The sequence below is a fragment of the Sylvia atricapilla genome, chromosome 2 (genome assembly GCF_009819655.1).
Source record: "Sylvia atricapilla isolate bSylAtr1 chromosome 2, bSylAtr1.pri, whole genome shotgun sequence".
NCBI lineage: Eukaryota > Metazoa > Chordata > Aves > Passeriformes > Sylviidae > Sylvia > Sylvia atricapilla.
The window spans coordinates 1,031,657-1,056,667 of NC_089141.1; the positions used below are offsets into that span (position 1 = coordinate 1,031,657).

General features: G+C 43.7%; 2 protein-coding genes across 2 annotated transcripts; both read left to right on the top strand.

The window, feature by feature from the left end:
• Positions 1-11,481: 11,481 nt before the first annotated feature.
• LOC136373410 (uncharacterized protein DKFZp434B061-like) lies at positions 11,482-13,987 on the top strand. The gene is made up of 2 exons (XM_066338317.1): positions 11,482-11,485; positions 12,603-13,987. The coding sequence occupies exons 1-2, from the start codon at positions 11,482-11,484 to the stop codon at positions 13,985-13,987; spliced, it is 1,389 nt and encodes a 462-aa protein (XP_066194414.1).
• Positions 13,988-15,183: 1,196 nt separating this feature from the next.
• On the top strand, positions 15,184-24,694 carry LOC136375212 (OX-2 membrane glycoprotein-like). The gene is made up of 5 exons (XM_066340584.1): positions 15,184-15,283; positions 16,030-16,356; positions 16,977-17,243; positions 19,047-19,163; positions 24,597-24,694. The coding sequence occupies exons 1-4, from the start codon at positions 15,226-15,228 to the stop codon at positions 19,157-19,159; spliced, it is 765 nt and encodes a 254-aa protein (XP_066196681.1). The 5' UTR covers positions 15,184-15,225; the 3' UTR covers positions 19,160-19,163; positions 24,597-24,694.
• Positions 24,695-25,011: the final 317 nt, after the last annotated feature.

A 25,011-nucleotide genomic window follows, 5' to 3' on the forward strand; every position in this document is an offset into this window, starting at 1 on the left:
GGGTTTTTTTTTTAAATTTAAAAAATATAAAATCAAATCTCTTGAAGAAACAGGGAGTTTGGACATGAGTGAAGAAAAGGATTTCCTGAGGAAAGAGAGAAAGGCACAATGGCAGTGAGGAATCCATTCAAACCCAGGAAAATGGCAATGATTGTCTATTATTGTTTCCTAGGAGTGGATCACCTGGAGTGTGGGAAGGCAGGGCTTGTGGTCACACAAGTATCTGTTTGTATGTGGGTTTGTAGTGTCTTTTACTTTTTAATTTTTAAAGCTTTTGGAGGTTTATGCTTCCAAGCATGGTAAGTCCAGCAGCTGAGTGAGGGATGAAATGGCTTAGAGGCAAAATTCTGTACAAGATTTATTTTTTTCATTCATGATATTGGAATGAGAACGTGACATCCAGTCACAGAATACTTAAAAACAATACCTGGACTCACCTTCATGCTGTACAAAGCCATTTGCTAATATGCAGTGCCATAAAATGCTGTGTGCCACTGCTGTGGTATTTGGCTTCAGGTAGCAATGAAATGAAGGCAAGAATCCAGACTATAGATAATTAACTGGCTGATAGTTAGGGGGCAAAAAACCACATGAAATAGATACAAACCATCTTTTGTGGAATAAACAAAAGCATGACAAGGAATCAGAAGTTTTGACTATGAATTATGAACATCCTAACTGCTGTCATGAGATTCCTTTGTGATTAGTTTGTGTTTGTCTGCTCAGTTACTTCTGTTGATTGGTAAGAATTCTTTGGAGGTTATATTTCCAATAGATATTTATACAGATGCCTAGTATTTGTTTTAATAAATGTGTAATTTTTAATAAATGGGTGAGTTTGATCTCAACACCTTTTGTCTGCTGTCACCCTGCATGGCTCTAGGTGGAGGCAGTAGGTGAAATGAGAAACAGAAATAAAACTGGCAGATATTTAAGTGAAATAGACAGCTCTATTTTCCTGCTCCAATACAAGTGATAGGAATTAACTTTATAATAGATTAACTTTGTAAGTAAATGGAAGCAGACCACATTTTCAAAATCAATTCTACGGGCGTGTTCTGAGCTACTACTGCCACCACAACAAAAAATTTAAAAAAGTGGGGGAAAACCCACTAGGATTTTTACTTGTTTTGAGGCTGGGCAGTTTTTAGTCTCACCCAACTCTGCCTTTGGCTTGTTTGTGTCACTGCATTTTGTTCAGCCTAGGGACAAGTGGTGTTGATGCAGGGTGTAATTTCTCCTAACTGATGGGAAAAGAGCAAGTGGGAATGCCACCTTTCTGCCTGCCTCTCACTTAGATAAAACTGGTTCTGGGCAGTGTGTCTCTCTTTCTAAAGCAAATGTAGCCTGCACCTCCCAGCTTTGGGATCCTTTGACCCTGACCTTAGCTGGTTTGGGTGAAGATTTTAACTCATGTAAGAAGTGTCCTTTTAAACAGTTGAGATAGATAAATGAAGGTTCCTCAGGCTGTGAAAAACGTCCATGCTCCTGTTTTGGCATGCCAGGCTATTTCAGAGTTGTGTTGTGATGGTATTTTTCTCTGCCTAGATACTGGGTTCCTGGTTCTAAGAGAACAGTAAGATACAAGCAAATTGGCCCCAACACCTCTGGCTGAAGATAGGACTTTAAAATGTAGCTGAAATGTTTGTCTTAGATATTTTACAGGCACTGGCTGAAATAGGAAGAATATTTTTTATCTGAAAGCAGTGCTGGCAGAGCCATGGGACTAAGTCTGGGCAGTGAAAAGAAACTTTGTTTTGGTGATAGACCTTTGAAAGCATCATTCATCAATTCTCTGTTCCATGACCCTGGGGAATGATTAATCTGAATACCACACCAGTAAATTTTCTTATGAAATCAGGCATGGAAGAAAATATAACCTATTATTTTTCATTCAGTTTTCAACCTTGAGCCCCTGGAAATCAGCTGAAACAAGAGAATTGCACTAATTGATTGCATTTTTCTCTTTTATAAATGAGACTATCAAGCCAGGCAAATACAAATCAAGTGTATTTTTGTTTCCCCTCTCAGTGCACCAGAAATTGCTCATGTTTTTGGAAGCCATACAAAGAGCCTTCTCATATCTCTGCAGCTTTCATCTTTGGACATAGAAAGCCATGTGTGAAAGGAGCACTGAATACTCATCCAGCTCTTTGTGGATGGGCTCTCTTGTAGTCTGCTTAACTTTGAGAAAAGCTACCTGAAATTTCTGGGAAGCCTGAGAGAATCCCCAGTCTAAGACCCCTACCCAATACAGAGTTATAAATTCCCTAACATGTCAGAAGCTGTGGTCCTTAACCACCCTGAGGAAAAGGCAGCTTTGTCTAGTAAAAGAGCACTTGAAGTTGTACATGAAAGGCTAAGATGTAATGAAAATCTTGCAGATTTTTGATGGCCAGCATATGACATGAGGTTGGCTATGGGTAAAGCAGCCAGGGAAAATGAGGTCTGAGCACAGCAGACAGCTGATGCTGCAGGAGGGGTCTGGCACTGGACATCACTTCGTGTTCCTCAACTCATTTCTGATAAAATTCCCACAACTTTCTAACTGAAGTCCATCTCACCTTGTATGGAATTCATCTGCAAAATGGGGAGAAGGGACAAAGTGGAATTCTAAGAGCTTATGAGAACAAGAGAACTTGATGCTGCTGCCCCTAATGGAGTGAAGAGTCAAATTCACAAACAGCAGAGATTAACGCAGACCGGTATTTGCTTCCCATGTTTTCCTGTAAAATAGCCTTCTCCCTTTCTGGCAGAAAGCCTGTGTAGAGTGCAGGGGGTGTCCTGCTCTGGGGACACTTGGAACCTCCCTTGGTGTTTGAGCTCAGTGCTGGGTTGCTGTGGGGACAGGAGCTGCACTGTGTAGTTTTACAGCGAACCCCTCGGGCAAAGAGCATCACCTCTGTGCCCAGGCTTTCCCCTGCTGGGATTACATCCCACAGCTGAGTGAGGAGACTTCAGCCAAACCTGGCCCTGCACTGACTGCTTTCACAGCCTGCTGGCTGGGGCTGGTTTGCTTGTGGTTTGTGGCAAGGCACTGCCACCTGCAGGCGCCTCCACACTGCCCTCCTGATGGGGAATCACCTCCTGCTCTGGTTTGTGACTCCTTTGTGCCGTGTCCGAGGGAGGAAAGGGGTCTCCCTGAGGACTCCGGTGTTGGCACGCAGGGTGATGTCTGGTGAGCCACAGCAGCATCTCCCTGTCCACTATCCCTTTCCTGCCAGAGAGAAAGGCAGCAGGGTCTGTCAGCGCCTGTAGCCTCTTGTTTCTTCCCTCTGCATCAGACACCTCCCACACACACCGCAGATTTACACCTTGAGGGTTACAAATGCTTTTGGTATTGCTCATAGCAGAGGATGGGTGAAGGAGGGACATCGCCAGGCTCTGCTGATGGAGAGAAAGAAAACCAAAGAAAGAGCGAAGTGGCTCCTGTTTTGTTTCCTCTCCGGCAGCCAGCGCTGGTCAATGATTGACAATGGTGCTGCTGGCTGGCCACTAAAGAGCGCTCTGAAAAAAGAAGACAAAATCTTCTGTAGTCGCCTTGGGCATCCCAGCTGTCCTCTGAGGGAGGTGGGGAGAGGGATGTGCTTTCCTGAGCAGTTGTTTTGTCCGGCAGTGATTTTCCCCCTGCTCTTCTGGGCTGAAATCTGCCCCCTGCTGCTCTGGGAAGGCTGCAGAGAGTGGAACCAGCAGTGGGTGAGTGGAGCATCCTTTCTCCACACCAGCTTCACCCTGGAGCACCAGCATCTTTCCTGGCAAGCAGAGAGACAGATAGAATGCTGACTAAAATACACAACTCGGTGACTGGGACAGTGGCTAATAAACTGGGCGTGAGTCAGCAGCAGCCAGACTGGGTAAGGCTTGGTCACAGAGAGCACAGCGCACTTTGCTCTCAAGCTGTACACTCTGCCTGTACATCCTCTTTCTATGTTGGTGTTGCTGAACTGCTGAGCGCAGGGGATGGAGCAGGTCTGCCTTTCCATTGTGCGTGTCTGGGCGGTGCACACTTCTCTGGGGAGAGGCTGGAGCAGAGCATCTCCTCTGCAGCGCTTCCTGCTGCCTCCTGGCTGCTCTGCCCCGGGCTGCTCTGCCTCCCCACAGCTCCACAGAGAGGAGCAGGAGACCTCCGGAGAGAGCTGCTTTTGCTGGGTGGTGGCTGTGCTGGCTTTAGAGCTGGCTTTAGAGCCTGCCTGCCCTCCGTTCCCCTTCCTCCTCCCCACGGAATTGCACAGCAGAGGATAACGATGTGGTGGCCACCTGCGACAACAGGGCGTCTGAGGACATCTGGTGGTGGAATTCCTTACTCCAGCGCTCCGCAGGATGGGGACAATGTGACTGCATGTTTCAAGGCGCTGTGGCCTTCCCGGAGTCAAATGTTTCTCCTCCTGCCCTGATCTGGGGATTTGGTTTTGTTCCTAACTTTGAAGGAACCCATCCGACCTGATGCCACCACCGTAGCAGCCCTTGGGGGAGAGGCAAGTATCTGCTACAACTTCTTGCTCTTGGTGGATGTTTTGCAAGTCACCTGGCAGAAGAGAAATGGGATTTCCCTCCAGAACACGGCCACCTCCAGCCCAATCCACGGACTGAGGCTCATAGGGTCATTTCAGAAGAAGGTGTGTTCCACTAGAGCAATCCCAAGGGACTCGGCTATCACCCTCCAAAATCTCACACTCCATGATGACTTCTATTACAGATGCATTTTCAATGTGTTCTGTCGTGGCTCCTCCAGCAAAGAGGTACACCTCAGCCTCCAAAGTAAGTTTTCCACTAACACCTTCTTTCTTTCTGGCACTCAGTTTGGGTCTGATGTAATCAGGAGGTGGGGATGTCATTTTACTATCCACCACATGCAGATTTTCCATGCAGCAGCATCTCCTTGGTGGATAGCATCCAGATTGCCAGACCAGAATTGCTACCTAACCAACTGTCCTTTTTATTGAACCATATGTGACAGGAATATTCATCAACTGACCTTATAAAAATTGAAGAATTACTGTACCACGTGTGGGTTTTGCCATATTGTGTACCTGAAAGCTTTCCAGTAAAGATTTGCTTTTACATTCACTCTAACATTGTTTGGGAAGGTCTGTTCTATTTCCAAGGCAACACTTTCCTCAGGGGAAGTGAAGGCAAGTAAGCCATCAGATCCTTTTGGGTAAAAATCTTGTACAGAGAGAGAAAAACACCCAGCTTTGACTGCAAACTCACCATAGAGTGTAAAAAAGCACCTTGTCTTTTAGAATTCCATTCCCCCCTGCCTGCTGAGGGTCTCCTCACTGCAGTGTGCTGACAAGAGGAAAGCCTACACCCAACATCACACAGCTGGATGACAGAGGCCTGGAGGAGACCCCACATCCAAAACACCAACAGTAACAGTGGCAAGCAGACTTACCTTCTCTGCCAACCACCTCCATGCCTTGTTCTGCCTCCTCAACACCCACAAGGAAGGAAAACGAAGGCCCTTCACCTGGAAAAAGGAAGGGAAGGGAGGCTGCAGTTGTGTGGAGGTGTGTAACACGCAGAGGGGAGCACTTAGGGGAGGATGTACAATTGAGGGAGGGCAGCTTGCACTTACCTAAGTCTTGCTAGACAACTTTCTGTGAGGTCAGATTTCATGCTAGATGAAGGTTTCAGGATTTGAAACCCTCCAGAGGACTCGTCCCTGCGGTACCTTTGTGTGTGTTTGGCGGATGTGTGTATATATAGATGGAATAAATATGTACATTTGTGCATACACAGGATGTCTGCATTTCCACATAATGATTTATGTAGAGGAGCAGTGCACACAGCTGGGGGATGCCAGCAGAGCAGGCTCCTGGCAGATAAATGCTGGGGAAAAACATCTCACATAGATTATCTTGCTGGAGGATGTGTGTCAGGAAGGATGGCGGACTTCTCTTGTGATAAACCATGTTTCTGAAAAAGAAACACAAACAGATGAAGAGTAAAAGTTCTGCGTTTTGATACAACCTGATAGCAGGGAAGTGTGAGACATTATCAGTATTTATTTAAAAACATAAAATAATCCTTCATCTTTGGTAGAGTTATACTGTTACACTGTTCCTTTCTCTCCTTCAAAGAATAAATGAGCACAAAATGCTGAATGTTGCACTCTCAGTCCCAGCCCCTGGAAGAGGGCAGCAGAAACACATTGGCATCACCTCATGTTCTGTGTGAACTTACTGGTTCCTTTTTGTAGATGTTCAGAAGAGCACAGCCATCATCACATCAATATTAACAGCTGTGCTGCTCTTACTGGTCTTGATGTATTGTTTCATGAGACTAAATAACAGCAGAAGGAACAAGGACTTGTCTGGGCTGGCCCAGTGCTCCATCACCACAGTCTATCCTGTCTTTCATCAAACTCCATTTCTAACTCCTCTCCTGGCTGAGGGACACTCCAGCTGGTGTGCATGTGTGTAGGGGGCCCTGATGTCAGCAGCTGGGCCAGAACCAGAGGCTCCATGTGCCTGGCTGCCAGCAGCTGGGGAGACCTGAGTGAGAGAGGACAAGTGGCAGCCACCAGCCTGGAGCAGGTCAGAGCCTGTGTGTTCCTGCTGTGGTACCTGCAGTGAGCCTGTGAGGACCAGCAGAGGTCAAACCAGACCAGCCAGTGAGTAAGGGACATGTCCCAGGATGCTCTTTAATGTCTCACAAGAAATCAGGTAGAAGGATCTCTGCTGTGGATGGGCCAAGACCAACAGAACCAGGCCAGGATTGGTATTTGGTGGAGGAAAAAAAGAAAAGAAAAAAAAAAAAAAAAGAATGTTTTTTCAAGGTATTGATCTGGGAAAGCCCCCATTCAGCTCTGTGTGTCATTCCATGAGGTGTTTCAGAGATGGGCTTCCAAAGTATTTGCAAAGGCTCCTCTGTGGTGGTGTAATCTCAGTGCAGAGCACCACCTGTGATAAGCAACTAGTGGAAAGGAATTATTTAGCCAAACTTTGTAAGGAGTCATGGCCTAGTTAGCTAAAGAATTTATGTGGGGGTTTTTGTACTTTGTTTATATTTAAATCTGTGTTTAACTTAGTGTCAGTAGAACAAGATTAAAAACCCAGGAAAATTGCAAAATAGCTGAACTTGAACCTGCAGGAAATTATTCCAGAGACCTATACACCTCAGGACACTTAACTGAATAGAGCTTTGTTTAGCTACGGAAGCAAATTCGATAGAGAATTATTTAGACAAGAGGATTTCTGGGTTATCTTTAACTAAAGGTAAATGTATTGACTTAGTGCAGTTAGGTAGAAACTAGGAGTCAGCAAAAGGGAATTACATATATGCTGGGAGCTGCCAACATGGAAGGGTCATCCAGAGGCAGGTGATAAAGACAATAATTAACACCCTCTGATGAAGTAACAAAGCTCTCCTAATCAAAATAATAACAAGTAAAGGACAATGTGGCAGCCCTGCTCCACACCAAGACAACATTGGAGAAAACATCTTGGATGTAATGGCTGGCAGACTCTGGGTGAGATTGTAAGGAAATCCAAAGTGTGGCAATGTATTTAAACCCCAGGGAACTGTGTCTCCTGAGACCAGTTCGGGGCAAAAAATTCCCAGCACGTCTCCAGCCCTGTAATAAAGGAATGCCTATTGAAGAGAATTTTGCTGTTGGATTTATGTTCTCTAATTCACTGGTTGGAGAGATCCCCAACCTACTCAGTGAAGGGAAAACACCTTCCATTAAAATACTAACTCACCAGCACTGTGCTTTTCCTCTTTGGGCTTTCAAATAGTCTTTCGGTGTCCAACAACCCCATCTCTGGTATCAAGAAATAACAACCACCATATCCAAAATCATTCCATGATGAAATGACTTTATGAGGGTTGTTCAGCAGTGGACCCTTACTGTGGTTGCTGGAATAGAAGATGTTGAAAGGGACTGATAGAGGAACTGGGCACTGGATAACAGTTCTTCTTTCCTCTCCCCAAGGAAGACATCTTTCAAAGGGCCAGGGAAAAGAATGAGGAAATATTCCCAAGTCTGTTATCCACAATTCCAGGCTGGCCAGCAATGACTAAAAGCTAGAGGATGTGTGGATAAATTCATGATGCTAGAGGTTTATGTCCAAAAGGAGACAGGGGAGTCATATAACTTAATTCAAATGAAGGGAAAGTCCATCTCTCAAATTGTTGGAGAGCACAGCCTCCTTTTTATCTTAATTTTCTGGCTGCATCACCTCCTCCCTTTCCTCATTGGCTGACGTTCTTGGAAGGTACAGACTTCATGATACACACAACCCCCTTTGTGTCACTGCCCTTCTCCAGTTTAATGAATTTAACCAGGCCTTGGCTGAGCAATATCCTCTGTCAATTAGTAGCATTCTTCTGATTCTTCTGAACGGTTCCTCCTGTTACTATCTTGCTTCTGTTCCTGGCCTTATCTGAGTTTATCTGTCCCTGGCCTTATCTGTGAAGCCAAATTGCTCCCTTTCCTTTCAATGACAGATGAGGATGGCACCCAGTTGGTAGTACCCCAGGAAAGCAGACAGAATATCTACACTACTCTGTCTGACAAATTCTGCCCTGGGTTGCCTCCTCTCACAGCAGGATTTTCTGCAGCTGAGCTTCTTTGTGAATGGGCTTTTAGAAAGTAACCTCAGGCTTCTTGACCTTTAGAAGTCAATCTCAAGTGATGTTTTAAGCAAGAGGTGCTCAGGATAAAAAGACAATCATTCCTGGAATTCTGAAAATCCCATGCTGATTCAGTTTGCCTTGAAATCTGTCAGGTTGCATGCATGTGGGTCTTGATGAGGGCTGCAGCTTGGTATTCCTCAAATGAGAATTTCCTGAGATTAAGTGCTCATTATCTTTTTTTTTTTTTTTTTTTTTTCTGTAGAGAATTTATCTGTGTATTTTTTTCACAGTTGTCATCGATGTGTGTGTGCTCTTCCATTGTGGCAATGATTGGAAGCCATCAATGTATGTGTATAAACATAACACAAGATGATGGTTAAGTACCGCTTTTCAAAGTTAACTATTTTTTTACAGGGAAGTGGAAAATTGTGGAGAGAAAATGTGCAGGCTCAGTACTGTGAGACAGTTCCAGTGGTACTCCATGCTGGCCATGGCCATAACTACAGCAGAGGGGAAACACCGTGCTCAGCAGGTGCAAAACTTCTGTTACTGTGGTGTTGTTTGTTCTGCTCTCCTACACATACACATATTTGGCAGTAAAGAACTGTTACTCCTTTTCCTGTATTTTTCCCTCAGAGCCCTGTAATTTTGAAGCTATGATCATTTCAAGGGAGGGGTCATCTTTCCATTCCAGGAAGGTTCCTCCCTTCCTTCGCAGACATTTGTCTTTTAAATCAAGACATTGCATCACCAAAAACTGGGAAATAAATTCTGCAAGAGCATGCTAGGTTAGAAAGCCAAAAATATTTTATAAATAATAATCATAAATCATTATAAACATCAGTTTGTTCAGTTAATAATATAACTCAAATGTATTCATAATAATATAACTTGTTCGGTGACAAATTGCCCCTTTGAGGCTTTAATTCTTCAAAGTTAAGTTTAAGTTCTTCAAAGTCTCAGATGTACTTATTATATTGATTTATTGATTGCAACAAGTGATCAAGATCATGAGTAAGAACAGCACAATAAGGATAAACAATTATTAAGTATTAACTAAGTTGAGGAGCCACAAATCTATTTCTTGCACCTTCACACCAGTATTGATGGTTAGCAGCACTTGATATGGAGAGGCTCACTTTTCTTGGAGAGGCTCTTCAGGTTTTGAGGCAGTCTGCAGGTTGGTATGGATAGACTGTGATATCCAGTGTCATGCCAGCACAATGGATCTGTGGAGAGAAGACAACACCTTCCCACGGGATTTAATATATTCTCTTAGACTCTGGTTCATTCTTCCTGCTTTCTCACTCAACTAAAGTCTCTATGGAGTGTTAAAAGCCCCACTTTATTCCTCACATTCTGGCTGGGCTTTGTGTTACTTCAGCAATCTCTGTCTGGTGACATTCTCACTCACATTCCAAACTTCAGGATCATTTTCTTCTCCAAAACCTTTGCCAGCTTTGTTAGTGCAACAAGAAGAAGCTTCTGGCCATCCTGAGAAAGTATCTGCCAGTACCAATAAACACTTGTGGCCCTCAGCAAAACCTCTTTGTCAGTAGTCTCCTGGATGATTTCCTTTCTTAACACAGGCTATCTAACTTGATGTGCATTGCCTTAGTGTGATGATTAAGGGGGGTTTGGAAATTGATGTGAGCAGAGCCAGCAGGGATTTCAAGCAGCAGAGCAGGTGTTCCGATATAAACCTCCAGCAGGCAGTACATCCTGTAAAACTTACTGTGTTTGGTTTTACTGGAATCTGACTCCTTTCACCCTTTCTTTTTTCATTTTCACTGTTAAATAATGGCAAATTGGATCATAGATTTGCCTTAAGCCTGTATAGGTTTCACTGGCTAGTGGCTCAAATTGCTCTGCTTGTAAGAGGTCAGTAGTCCAGGAATCAAGAGAAGAATGAAGGAATATATTAACAGCAGAATGTGTCCACCCAGAAGGCAGAGGAAAGAATAAAGAATAGACCTCATTTGTGACGAAAGAGCTTTTGAATTGCTTCTTCCACCGGCATGCAGGATGTATTACAGCTAAATAAATAAAGATGAACAGAGACCTTCCTGAATTTTAGGACAAGAACTCTCTACTTACTCTCTTTCTCTCTAACTTCAAAGGATTTATCATACCAGAGAGTCCATGTCACTTTGGCCACCACCTGCTCCAGAGCAGGTAATGTACAAAGAACCGTGTAAAAGTTGCAAAGATTGCTGAGCTGAGACAGGTTCCTGTGAAAATAAAGAGTTTACATTTGAACACAGAATAAGGCAGAAGGGGATTTTTGTGCCTTGTTCTCATCTAAATGTAAAAAATATTTTTAATCTTCCACCGCTGCTGGTTTGTCTGGAGTGTTTTTCATTTGCCTCTGTCTGCCCAGAGATTACCTCTGATCTTTGCTTACTACTTCAGTACCATCCTTTCCTGCTCAGGTGTAATTCCCTCTCTTCCAAGGAAGCAGCCCTCTTGTTTTCCAGACCCTTTCATCCTTTTCTTCTTTCTTCTCTACATTTCTCTCTATATTCTTCTCTGTATTTCTCTCTACATCTTCTCTCCATCCCACTGAAGAAGTAATAACATTTGCATACATTTTCCACCTCAGAAAATGTGAAACTGTGTTTTACTATAATGTATTGCTCATATCCCCCCAAAGTGCCCTTTATTTTGGTGAAATAAGAACAGAAGGATTTCCCTGGGACTTCCCTCCTTTTGTTGCTTTGATGGAACAGGGCACTTCCAGATATTTATTTTTTTAGGCTGTGCAGTGGGCAGTTCTCTGGACTTCCCTGTAAAATCCCCTCAGCTATAGCGAAGGAGATGAGCACAGGAAACTTGCTAATATATTTTTCTCGTTAAAACAAAAAGATGTGAAGTGTGTAAGTACATCAGTCTCCGACAATGGGTGGGTTAGTTGCTGGATTGTTTTAGAGAGAACGAAAAGGAGAAGGCTGGCAGAGGGAAATTTAAGTAATTATAGAGGTAGTGATTGATCCTGGGAGACAGAAAAAAAAGGTAGAAATAAAGGGAGTGGTAAAGTGGAAATTTTGCTGAAAAGCCAAGGGGGTTTGGATAGTTGAGAGGAGGAAAGTGCTTCACTAAATCAATCACAGTGGTGGGGAAGGTGTCTCCACGTCCAGCTCTGTATCTGGAAGAGACACTGACCTCCAGACCCCAGCTACAAGTTAGACCAGATCTGTTTGGAGGCAGCAGAAGCTTTCTATTTCTACAGGTCAAAAGGCACTCCTTTGTGCACCGAGGGACTGAGAGCAGCAGGACAGGTAAGGTTAACACCTGGTGAGCCCGGGATGACCTGGGAAAGCTGCAAACATCACTTTCTTTCTTAAGACAGTTTAGTAGCATTGCTCCAAATGTTCCAGTACGTCTGTGTCTTAAATAAGAACGAGTTTCTGGGTTTGTGTGGGCATCTTTGTCAATTCATTTTGGCAAGGGGACTGAAATTGTGGTGTTTGTTTTTCCCTGTGAGCAGCCGTGGCTTAAAACAGGAGACATCCTAGAGCCCGGCAAGAGAAATACTGTAAATGTATTAAGAATGTATGAACGAGTGCATGCGTATGAAAGAGTATGAAGAAAGTGCAGGCACTGAACGTCCTCTATTGATCATTAAGAAGGCTGTTTCTAATTAATCCGACTGGGAAACGGGTTGTTTCTGCAAAGCCTCCCACAAAGCCTGATAAGTTATCCCTGCTGTAGTTTTATCAGTGGAAAATCTTAATCAAACAATCAAAAAAAAACGATAGAGAGGTTGCTCAGTATCACTCCTGCTCTTTCCCTCCCCACGCAGTGGCGAAAGCAAAAGATCACTCCCAATTTAAGCCCAAAGTAATTCGTGGCTGGGCTGTTTTGAATACCCTCGGGGGAAAAGGCTGCTGACTGACGGTTAACACGCTCACTGCTGTAGCAGGACATTCCCAGCCCCGGCCCCGGGACAACCACAGCGACGCGGCGTGGGAGCGTCCGCCTTCCAGGGCTCTCATGCCATCTTTCGTACTTCATTCCAGGTACCTGGCATCCCTGTGGCATTCCCGGCTGTGAGGAGGCTCCGGGCGGAGGAGGGCAGCGGGACCGGGCTGTGGGTCACCCTCAGCGGGACCGGCCGTGGGTCACCCTCAGGAGAACCCGGCCGTGGGTCACCCTCAGCGGGACCGGGCTGTGGGTCACCCTCAGCGGGACCGGCCGTGGGTCACCCTCAGGAGAACCCGGCCGTGGGTCACCCTCAGCGGGACCGGGCTGTGGGTCACCCTCAGCGGGACCGGCCGTGGGTCACCCTCAGCGGGACCGGGCTGTGGGTCACCCTCAGGAGGATCCGGGCTGTGGCTCACCCTCAGGAGAACCCGGCTGTGGGTCACCCTCAGGAGGATCCGGGCCGTGGGTCACCCTCAGCGGGACCGGGCTATGGGTCACCCTCAGGAGAACCCGGCCGTGGGTCACCCTCACCGGGACCGGGCTGTGGGTCACCCTCAGCGGGACCGGGCTGTGGGTCACCCTCAGGAGAACCCGGCTGTGGCTCACCCTCAGCGGGACCGGCCGTGGGTCACCCTCAGCGGGACCGGCCGTGGGTCACCCTCAGGAGGATCCGGGCCGTGGGTCACCCTCAGGAGGACCGGGCTATGGGTCACCCTCAGGAGAACCCGGCCGTGGGTCACCCTCACCGGGACCCGGCCGTGGGTCACCCTCAGGAGGATCCGGGCCGTGGCTCACCCTCAGCGGGACCGGGCCGTGGGTCACCCTCAGGAGGATCCGGGCTGTGGGTCACCCTCAGGAGGATCCGGGCTGTGGGTCACCCTCAGCGGGACCGGCCGTGGGTCACCCTCAGGAGGATCCGGGCTGTGGGTCACCCTCAGCGGGACCGGGCTGTGGGTCACCCTCAGGAGGATCCGGGCCGTGGGTCACCCTCAGGAGGATCCGGGCTGTGGGTCACCCTCAGGAGGACCGGGCTATGGGTCACCCTCAGGAGAACCCGGCCGTGGGTCACCCTCAGCGGGACCGGGCTATGGGTCACCCTCAGGAGAACCCGGCTGTGGGTCACCCTCACCGGGACCTGGCCGTGGGTCACCCTCAGGAGAACCCGGCCGTGGCTCACCCTCAGCGGGACCGGGCCGTGGGTCACCCTCAGGAGGATCCGGGCTGTGGGTCACCCTCAGGAGGATCCGGGCCGTGGGTCACCCTCAGGAGGATCCGGGCCGTGGGTCACCCTCAGCGGGACCGGCCGTGGGTCACCCTCAGGAGGATCCGGGCTGTGGCTCACCCTCAGGAGAACCCGGCCGTGGGTCACCCTCAGCGGGACCCGGCCGGCAGCGCAGCGCTGGAGCCGTCTCCTTTCCCCTCCTTTCCCGGCCGGGAGGCTCCTCCTGGCGCCGGGCTCAGCCCTCGGAGCCCTGTGTGAGGCCGGGAGCGTGGAGCTTTCTGGAGTTAAATCCCGGGAGTGCCGGGAGCGGTGTGTGCCTGAGGGGCACAGCCCTCAGAGGGGCAGCCCTCAGAGCGCAGTGAAGGATCCGCGCTTCACTTGCTCCGCTCTTTAACGCCTTTCCCCCCCCTTTTTTTTTTTTCTTCTTCTTCTGTTCGTTCTGGGCTTTATTTCCACACCCCGTGCTGCACCCGTGATTTGTGTGATGACCTAAAGGGACTTTTTCGCTTTCTCAGAGCAGCAGGGTAGAGCTGACAGCGCTCCGGTCACACGGAAAGGCCTTGTTCCTCATTCTGAGGGCTCTTGAAGCTGCCCCGAGGATGTGCACTGGGGCATTAAGGGCTTTTAACTGGTGCTAAAGCACTAAAGCAAAGTGTTGTTATTGAAAACTCTGCCTGCCTGTCGGTGTGGCACATCTTCAGTGCTTTATAGACAGTTCTGTGACTCGATAGTTTCTGCTTGCTGTGCCGGCCCGTGATTTCTGCATGTTTGTAGGAATATCTATCTGAATTTCTTATAGCCATACTCAAGTATCTGACGACACAAACCTTTTTCAATGGGCTCGTTGCTGATGTGTTTTCATTTCTTGCTTCTAGTCATAACAACTTGGTCTCTATTTGTTCTTGGCAACCAGAGCATTACATCAGAAGTTGTTGTAGCACAGTTTAAAATTTAGAGGCAGTCTCCTGGTTGTGGATGTATGCAGTGTGTGCACAAGTTTGCTGGCAGTTTGTTTTTAAATACTTTAATTTTTTTACTTACTTACTTGCTTACCTACTTACCAGCCCTCCTTTTTTAACCGGCATAATATCGAAAGTGCTTTTCAGTTGATTGCCTCTTATTTTTTTGCATGCTATGAAAATCTTTAAAAGGTTGGGCTTTGCTTACATTCCTGACAGAAGATGGTTTCAAGATGTGACGGCTAGTTTTGCAGGCATCGGCAAAAAACCCAGCAGTGGATAAAGTATATTAGAGGTAATTTTTGCAAAATAATGTTTCCACTTGAATATAACACCAACTTCAGTTCCAGGCAGGTGTACAATTTAGTTGTAGAAAACAGGGCAATAAGATTTGTCAAGTCTTGCTGTCTGACCCTAGGACTACATTCTTTTTCACATGAGAAATCTAGTTAATTTTTGCACCCTGAATGTACAGTATTACCAAAAAGATGATCTCTCATTGTCTCTCTTTAGGTGGAGCAGATTTTCTCCTCCAAAATGACCTTGCAAGTTCTGGTTCTGTGTTTGGCGTGTTCTGGCCTTGGAAAGGCAGACGGTAAGTTGAATTTCCTGAAAGCTACTTGAAATTGTTTGGAGAAGTGGTTTCAGATTTCTGAGGCTTCGACAGAGTAAGATATAAAAACAGCTGAAATACAGAGTGTTAATGCTGTTCGACTTATGTACTTCTATAGCTGAGACAGAGGTGGTGGTGGCTGTGACACAAAACCTCCCAGAGCAGCATTTAGAGATGGGAGAGAAAAGAAGCATCCCATATCTACAGTGACACTGGACACCATTGTTAACCTGATTTGACAGCTTCCAAGAGTGGGGCATCCCTAAAAACTTCCTTCCTTCAAATGCACCATGAACACCGAAGCTACAGAAAGCCTTTTAAAGGCATTTGGCTTTTAACTTCTCTGGTAATGGCTTGGTGTGTACGGCTCTTACTAATTCCATCTTCCTCTAGCTCTTAGGAAACAGAAGTTGAGTATTTGCTGAGAATATGAAGTCATGAGCTGCTTAAGTAAAACTTAAGAGGGAAGTCTGCAGATATGGGCACAGAAATAGGTACAGGGTTTTGTCTTCTAAGTAGTTCAGAAGAAAGATAAAGCCTCAGCCAATATAAATCAACATCATTTCATTGATTTCTAGGAGTATGCAGGAGAGGGACTTTTTTGTAGGGAAAAGCCGCAGAAACAGTACGTAACTGAAGGAGTTGTGCCTGTGGCCTTAGAATCAACATCAGGCTTTTGAATGTGTGTGATATCTGCCCATTTGATTAACTGTTTACTGTCATTGCAGTGGTTCCAAAGGCTGGACACACAGAAGTGAGGATGGGTGACAGTGTGACTCTGAGTTGTGCCCTGACAGAACCCCTGGAAGTTCTGCAAGTGACGTGGCAAAAAACCTCAGAAAAAGTACATGACAATATAGCTACATACAGTAAAGCAAACGGACTAAAGATTCACAAGCCCTATGAGGACAGAATGAATTTCACAAGTTTGGAACTCAACAGGACAAGCATAACTTTTTGGGACGCTAGAATGGATGATTCAGGATGTTACAAGTGTCTCTTCAATGCTTACCCTTTTGGCTCCTTCTCAGGAAACACCTGCCTGAGTGTTTTTGGTGAGCTTCTCTGCAGGGATATGTCTCTAATGAAATAAGAGGTGTTTTCCCACTCACAGTATTTCCTTGAGCAGATTCAAGAACTGCAGTGATAGCAGCATCCCTTGGTGGAACAGGGTATAGAAACAGAGCACTGCTGCTGTGAGCAAAACTCTGGGTCATACTCAAGCCTGTTGTGGTAGTTTTGGCTCCTGTTTGTTACTCCTTTAAGCAGCAGCTGAAAAGCAGAGAGTGGAACTCAGGCAAACCAACACTGCCCATTGCAGTTTTATTTTTGGTGCAAGGTACAGCCCCAGTGCTGTGAGCTGCTCTGCCAAACCCTGCCATTGATAGGGAATTAGCAAATAGGATCAAGAAATTATTTTACTAAACAGATTATTTTTAATACTCGGATTTCAGATTGAGTGAAATCTTTGGGGTATATAACTTCTGTGTGAAGGGAAGTAGTACTGAGTCCTGGAGGGGATCTGACCCAAGGAACTCTTCTTGCATTCCTTGTCATTTGGCTCAGTGTGAATCAAGAAAGCTTTTTGTAATTTGATTTGTAAGGTTAGACTTCTTCTACTGCTTATGCCAGGTGCTCACTGTGGTGATGACTTTTTTCATTTGTGTGTTGGAAGGTCTTAATGCATCTGTCCATCACAACATATCTGAAGGTCATTTGGTAGTCATCTGTAATGCTGATGGCCTCCCAGAGCCCACCATCACCTGGAACAACCTGTTCAACTCTACTCCTACTCAGAAGACAGTCAAGCACAAAAATGGGATTGTGTCCATCACAAGTAAACTGGAAATCTACAACATTCAGAGCATCGGTGTGAAGGATTTGACCTGCAGAGTAAGCAACACAAATGAAACATTTGAATTGCCCGTGAAGATAAAACAAGGTAGGTGAGCAGCACAAGCAACTCGTTAGCATTCTCTTAGCCTCCCTGTTTTGCAGTAGCATATTTGGATAGAAATCTTCTGGGAAGAGGAGGGAATGAAATGTGTATACGTCAGGAAATCCTATTTACATTCATTGTTGTCTTTGAGGTTATAATATATTGGAGTCCTATCCAAGAGGAAAAAGCTAGACTAATCAGCTGGAGAGGTATGGGGTTTAGAGCTGTTTAGTTTAGTTTAGTTTAGTTGCTTAGCTGTTTAGTTTACGTGCTTTTTGCTGTAAGTTGAACTTGCATTCCCACATACGCCTTCAGAAAATTTTTTAACAACCTAAAAATAAATATAAATATGACAGCTGGTATCTATGAGTAGAAAGATGAGTAAAAACTCTATGGATTGCTTGATGAACTCAGAAATTTTGAAATTCATAACAGTCTCTGAATCAAATGTTTCAGTTCAACTTGCTGCATGTTTTGTTGTATTTCACCAGTATATTATGATTCAGTTTCTCTGATTTTTTGCTAAGGAAGATGTCCACTGCATTAGTGGTCAGGGAGAAATAGTACTTTGAGGCACACAGGGAGGGGGTCGTGTTGTTCTTACATTTGGTTTCTACAGAAAATCTTTGATACATTAATGCCACATATGAGTATCTTGTGGTGTTAATTTATTTCTTCTCCCAACATTCTGTTCTGCTGGAAAGACTTTCACCATGTGTCTGCAGATAAGGAACAGAAACATTAAAACACTGAACTACCATTCCTAGGTCATACAGGAGCACTGACTTGGGTGATTTAAAATTCACATGTCTCTATATCCAGAGCCTTAAATTGAAGACCACTCATAAATTAGCAAGACAGGAAAAGCAGCTTGTAGCTGTGGGTTAATTCTGAAATTACATGCTCAAGAAGTGATTGTTAAAGGAATAGCAGCAAAGAACAGGATCTGATTTTTAATATGCTTTCTAAACATTCAAAAGCAATTTAGTTCCTAATTCTGAATTATATTACAATTCTGAAAAAGCATGTTAATCTTTTTGTCCCGTCTCCAATACTCTTTTGTTTTGGTCATTTAAAAAGAAAATGTATATCTCAGAAAGCAGAAAACTGTTGTTATTTCTTGCTAAGTGGATTACAAATCAGCTAACAGCTTGTTGTTATAACAATCTTATATTTTAGAGTACAAGAAGTTCAAACGAATAGCTCCATGTATCTTTGTTAAAAGACATAATACTTTTGGCTTGAGTCAAATAGATGTCAAGTCACTCAATTTTCCAGCTAATGTCAGTGAAATGAGCCTTTGTATAACATTTTGATTAACAGGAATCAAATGAAGTGGTTAATGTCTAACCAGGGAGGAATGTTTAAATGCAGCTGTTGGGTAGAGCTATTTGTAGGCAGCAAAATACAGCCTGTCTTCTTTTCTTAAAATTAATGGTGTCTTTTAAGGAGTGTTAAGTGTTTAAAAGTAAAAATAATAAAATTCTGGGTGAACAAAAAGCTCTTTTAAAGTGTTGAGACTTGTGTGAAGTTCTGCTTGTGTATGCCAACCACTGTATGAGGTATGGGAATGGCAGCATTCTTTGCCACTTATTTTCTTCACATTTCCTGTGGGCAAGTAGTTTAATTTTGAAGATACATGGGTTTATTCTTCCTGTTGAGCAGTTGCTGCTTTCGTTTATCTTAGCAATACCTTGAACCATATCAGAGGAAGCCTGTCATTAATCAGACATCCTCTCAGCTTGTTTTGCTTTTTCCCTCAATAAACTGATCTGCTGCGGGTGTTTTGTTGTTTTGTTTTCACAGAGGAGGGATCATCGTTGCTTTGGCTGGTGATTATTCCAGTGCTTTCAGTAGTGGCCCTAGTTCTGTTTCTGGTTGTGTCCTCAAGGAAGATCCTACACAGGAGGAGGAGTTGAAGAGGTAAGTCACCAATGTGTGGAGGAGTGGTTTTCCTGGAGCCATAATAAGGTCTGATCATCTGCAGAGAAGATTGAGGCATTGTTGGGATACCACTGGGGGTATGAGAGTGTCATACTGGACAACTTGATAACATATAATAATAGTACCTTGTCTAGGGTTTTTAGAGCTTGCCTCAGTTGTGGATAAGTTTAACAGCTGTTTTCCCACTGCCAAGGGACAATCCAAGGCTGAAAATTGGGAATAAAAGTGAGGGAAGGATCCAAGCAGAGCAGGATGTGCTGCTCTTGATTTGCTTTGAAGTAGCAGTCTCAGCAGAACTAATTCACTTATCTTTCACATTTTCCTGGAAGCCCACCAAGGGTAGTATGCTCAGATAATTTTAGGCAGATGAAGTAAACACTGGAGACAAACTCACTCATGCAGAGTGATATCCCCTCAGAGGAAGCATTTTCTGCTGGTCATGGCACCATCTTTGTCTTTTTTAAGACAAGCAGGGTAATACAATGAAAAAAGTGTGCTCAAATTTGGCACATGAGTGTGCTTCCCAGTGAAGAATTAAGGAGAAATTGCAGTCAGTGTAATGTTTCTGAGTGTGTGGTCATTCAACTCTCTAGTCTTAATTAGTAGTAACTTAATAAAGAGAAAAAGGCTGGGAGGAGGGACACCATAAGCTTCAGAAATCACAGAAATTTGATGGTCTTTGGTAGCTTCACTGTTGTTAAACTAAATCCAAATTCCATATCTGGCTTTAAATTCCATTAATAGATTTAGAAACGCCAGCACATATTAACTCAGTTCCTGGCTATTTAGATACCTGCTTCAGGGCAAAAAATATAAGTTTAAGAAATATTTCAAGGAAAATCACACCTGTCTGTTGTGAACTTAGACCTACAGCATCTCCTATTAATGACCTAATGAATCTGAGAGACAAAAGTCTTCACTAAAAACAAAGAAAAATGAACAGTTCTTACACCCCAGATATAACGTCTTAATTGTAAAATGTCTGTGAGACTTCCATTGATCCTATAAACAATTCAGAAGATGAGATTTCTTGTTGAATTTTCAGCCTGGAAGTTAAAGTGCAAGGAGTTAGTTCTCAATGTCAAGACTTAAATGTAAATCCCTGTTCTTGGGGCAGAGGGCATAAATTAGATGAGCAGTGTTTCGTAGTCAGTGTTTGTTGGATTAAGGTTTATCAAGAAGAGCAGTGTGTTAATGGCATCCATTGTTTGTGTTCCTTCTCATTTTTCATGGGTTTTGATCAACTCTGATGCCAGGATGTGACTTCTGCAATGAGGTTATAGGTCTCTGTTCTTCTAATGTAGTCTAGTTTTTATCAGCCATAGTCTGTATCTTTTCAGTTGCTCTTTGGTCTTGAATTTCAGAAGTGTACTGACCTGGATCAGATTTGAATAAAGGCAGCATTCCTTTATCCAGAGTGATTTTGATCAGCTGATCATATTCCTTCCTACAGCGACCACCTTAGTGAAATGTGTAGTCTGTCTTCCTAATTTATGTCTGTTTCCCTGAAGGCATTGTTATTAGTTTGCAGTAAAACTTCAGTACTGGTGCAGTTTGATCACTCTGTCACCAGCTGATCTATTTTTTCTCCCAGGATGTTCTTTTCTGTTGGTGACTAAGAGTTACTTACAGTTCATCTTGTATTTGATTCCATGGATGTGTCACTTTTGTGGTCATCTTTAGAATACTAAGAATATCTGCGGGAGCTACAGTAATTTTTAACACTTTATTTACGGTGTGTTACCACCCCACAAGTGTTGTAATGAGGAAATCCCCTAAACTTCTTATTTTTGGATCCTAGTTTGGTTTTGTGGCGACTTGTTTTTCCCCTTGATCATCTGTAAAATACGTTTGTGCTTTCTAAAGCATTGGTTGTAGTTGGTTCACTCAAAAGGCAGTAGCTTCTTGCAGAAAGCCCTTTTTTGGTTTTATCCTCTCTTGTCCTCAGACTGAGTGGGATGAGGAGCACTGCCTACACACATACTTTTGGACATTCTGTTTGTAACAGCACAATAGAGAGCTAAAAATAGAGAGCTAACAGCACTGCCTCGAGATTACCAGGGTCTGTCTGGGGCTTCAATACTTCTTTTCATTCTGCGCTAAATAAGTACAGCCTTTCCAGTGCCATGAGCAGGCTGCAAAGAATCACCAGGCATAAATTCTCCCATGGCTGAAGTTTCTTGGTGCTGCTCATCTGATAAAAAGTTAAATCCTTTCATTCCTTACTCAACTAATAGAGCTTAATTGTGTAGACCACACTGAGATAAAGCAGTACAGTCAAGAAGCCAAGTGTCTTGGTACAAGCAAAAGAAATGCCATTAGCCTGAATAAATTCCTGTCTTTTCTGTCTTCACTTGAATGCTTTCCACAGCATCAGTTGCTTATTTTCTGACTTGCAGGATACTCATATTTCAGGTTGGCCAATTAAAAAGCTTTGTAGTTAATTCTCAGGATGTATCAATCTGCAGGAGGATAAAATTCCACGCATAAGGTTTTTTCTGGAGGCGTGTGGTAACCTGTGAGGAAGGATTGCTTCTCAAATGCATATAAAGGCCTGATGATTTTTGTTTTGTTTTAAGAATCAGCATGTTGCATAAGCTCTTGGGTATCTTGTGCAGGTTTTGCCATGTGAAAAGCTTCTGAAACATTCAAATAGTCTGCTTGTGTTTAAAGAGGAAAAGAAATGAGGCTTCTGATTGAGAAGATATGAAACTGGATAGATAAGAAAGCTGAACAGAATAGGTTAACCTGGAAGAAGAAAACTTGAAGAGTCATGGAATAAAAGACTAAGCCAGACCAAAAATTCCATTCTGCAGAAAGCACCAGCATTGTTTCTGCAGGAAAAAAAACCCAAAACTGTGTTTTTCCTGTTTGGAAATCAAAACATCCAGGTTCTCCTTCAAGTGGAGATTTTATGGAACTCAGGTGTAAGCAGCATTGCCTTTGCCTCTTAGTGCATTGGTTTACTTGACAACCTTTTACAAGTCAAAGGTTGGACTTGATGATCTTGGAGGTGTTTTCCAACCTTAATGATTCTACAATTCTTTTTGTGTCTGAACACAACCAGCTGTCTGTATTCCAAAGAAATGCTGAACCTCAATGTGCTTAATGTGTTACACAAGGACTCCAAAACAGGTTCAAAATACCCCTTTGTTACAAACTGGAGATCACTTAATACCCTGAATATGAATTTTAGGTTCCCTGATTGTTACGTTTTGAATTTTATAGTTGTTATAAATAGCACAGAATCAGGTCTGGTAAGTGTAAAATAGCAGCTATAATATGTACATATGAGAAACTCAAATTTTGGTGGCCAAATATGTCCTGGAAGACCTAGGAAATAAGTACTAGGCAGGAGTTCCAGTTTTTGTGAAACTTTATAAGAACAAGTACTTGGTTACTCTTGTCAATTCTTTGTTTATAGTAAAGAAAGTAATTAATTCTGAGAGTCATTATAGCAGTATTCTCTGTATTCAATTTGAGGAAGGCTCTGGCTTAAAAATTACAACAATTCTTATCTTACAACTTGGCATGTTTCTTCAGTGGATTTGCTTTGACATCTGGTTTTCTTATTGGCGAGAGACTTGATAGCTGAGAAAAATAGAATAGTGGCTTGGTTTTAGGAGAATTTTCAGAATAATATTTCCAGAGAAGACCCCTAAATACCAGATTTTCAGATGATAAACTCGGGACATAACTCCCTCTTAAGTGAGGCAGATGGAGATAACACACTTCCTTTGCAGAGACATGGTTTTCTAGCAGTTGTGTCCCAGCTGGAGAGGCTCATTTTAAAGAAGCCTTGGTTCCCTCTGAAATGTGGCTTTAATGGGAGTAGGAGATTGTGTTTGTCCCATTTTGAGTTCCTGCAAAACGGCAAAAAAAAAAATGCAGTGAATATACAACAGCTTCATTCCTTTACCCTTAATACTAAACCAAAAAAAAAAAAACCCCACAAACCCAAGCAAACAAAAATCCCAAAGTCCAAAAATGTCACGGTTTAAAAACAGAATCCCAAAACCCAAAAATGTCGCAATGTAAAACCAGTGTAGACAAACAGACCTAAACAGAGCTACTGAGGGGAGGAATTAAAAAACAAACACCAACCCTCATATGAAAAATGTCACTGAAGGGGTAATTCTGCTGTCTGGCCGCCCATCAGGTTTCCTGTGATGCTTTCTGAGTTTAAACACACACTATTTCCAGACAGCTCCTGTTCCCTAGCAATTCCACTTGATTTTCTGTTCACAGAAATGTGCCTGGGAGCACCCTCAGGTCTGAATCATATATGGAGGGAAGATTGGCACACTTTCCATGCTTTAGTGCTACCTGTTTTCATTGTGAAGGGCAGGGATGGATGGTGGGTTTTGTTTTGTTTTCTTTTGTTTTGTTTTGTTTTGTTTTCCCTGGCATGTTTTCCTGGGAAAAGCATGCTCCTTATCCTGCTTTCCGTTCAGAAGAGCTGGGAAAAAGGACTGGCAGAGAAGGAAGGAGGGGAAGGTCACATGAGTGAATTCTTGTCCCCTGGGCCATGGCTGGTGTTTTTGTCTGGAAGGATGAAATAAATCCTGTTTTGCTACAGGATGAACGTAGTGGTGTAGGAAGCATCTTGGAGTTTGTCCTAAAGGGAAGGCATTGAAATCTGTGCTATCAAAACACAGACCCCTTTCTTTGTGAACAGGGAGGCTTTTGGTATAGGTGACTAGTAAAATTCCTATCCTGTGCTTCATATTTGTGCTCATACTTGATTATGAAGTAATGTTCTGGTCCTTCCTTATCCTTTTCATTCCAACAATAGGGCTTTTGATATAACAAGAAAATCAAATGGCTGGCAGCTGAAAGGGAGAACAAAGAGCATTCCTGTAATATGTGAATAGCTGTCTCACTGTTTCCGTTTCTCATTCCCTTCCTTGGTAAAAATTATTATATATTCAATTCCAAAATGCTTGGTCTGAATGCAGGGTTATTAGATAAGGAACCTCTTTCATACTCCTCTACATGAAAAGTAAAGATGACATATATTTTATTATTGTCTTCAAAGCTGTGTAAAGATAGAGTTACAAACTGAATCTCAAACATACAAAAGATAGGCTGAAATATCAAATTGTTATATATTCAATATATGTGTATTGATTAATTATTGGTGTATTATTACCAGCAAAGAAAGTTGGTTTTCTTTTCACAGTTTACAAATCCTTTCAGTGTTTTGCATCTTGCTTAGGTCATATTCTGAATTCCACAGTGTGTGTGATTTCCAGAAGTAAAAAAGCAGTGAAGTTTTTCACCAAAGGATGGGTTTGTAACTGCTGCTCCCCACTTTCCCCACTGTGCATTTCTCTTCCTTCTGTCCCAACAGCAATTGCACTGCTAAGCAAGTGGCCATGACTTTCCTGGGACTGTTTTTGTGTTTTCTAGGGGCCTTGAGGACTCCCATCCATCTCTCAGATCATTAGACTCCAGCAGCCTGAAGTCAACATTACAAATAGTGACTTATCTGTCAGCAAAAAAAAGAAGATATGATATACACTGCTCTATCTGGAAGCTGAGTTGATCACTGAAATGACTAACACAAATGTCTGGTCTGGGCCCTTAATCTTAAAATGTAGGACTGAAGGGACCACTTGGTCTGCTGCTCTGGAGAGGAGGAGATTTTTGTCAGGCAAAAACTTCTTTACCCGTGCCACTCTTGGTACTGCTTCTGGGCAAAGTATGTTTGCCATTTTCCAGTTGAGTTTTGAAAATGTCCCTGGATAGAAACTCTGCAGACTCTCTGGGGATTTTCTTCCAGTGCCTAATTGCTCTTGCAGCAGAGAGGGATTTAATTTTTGCC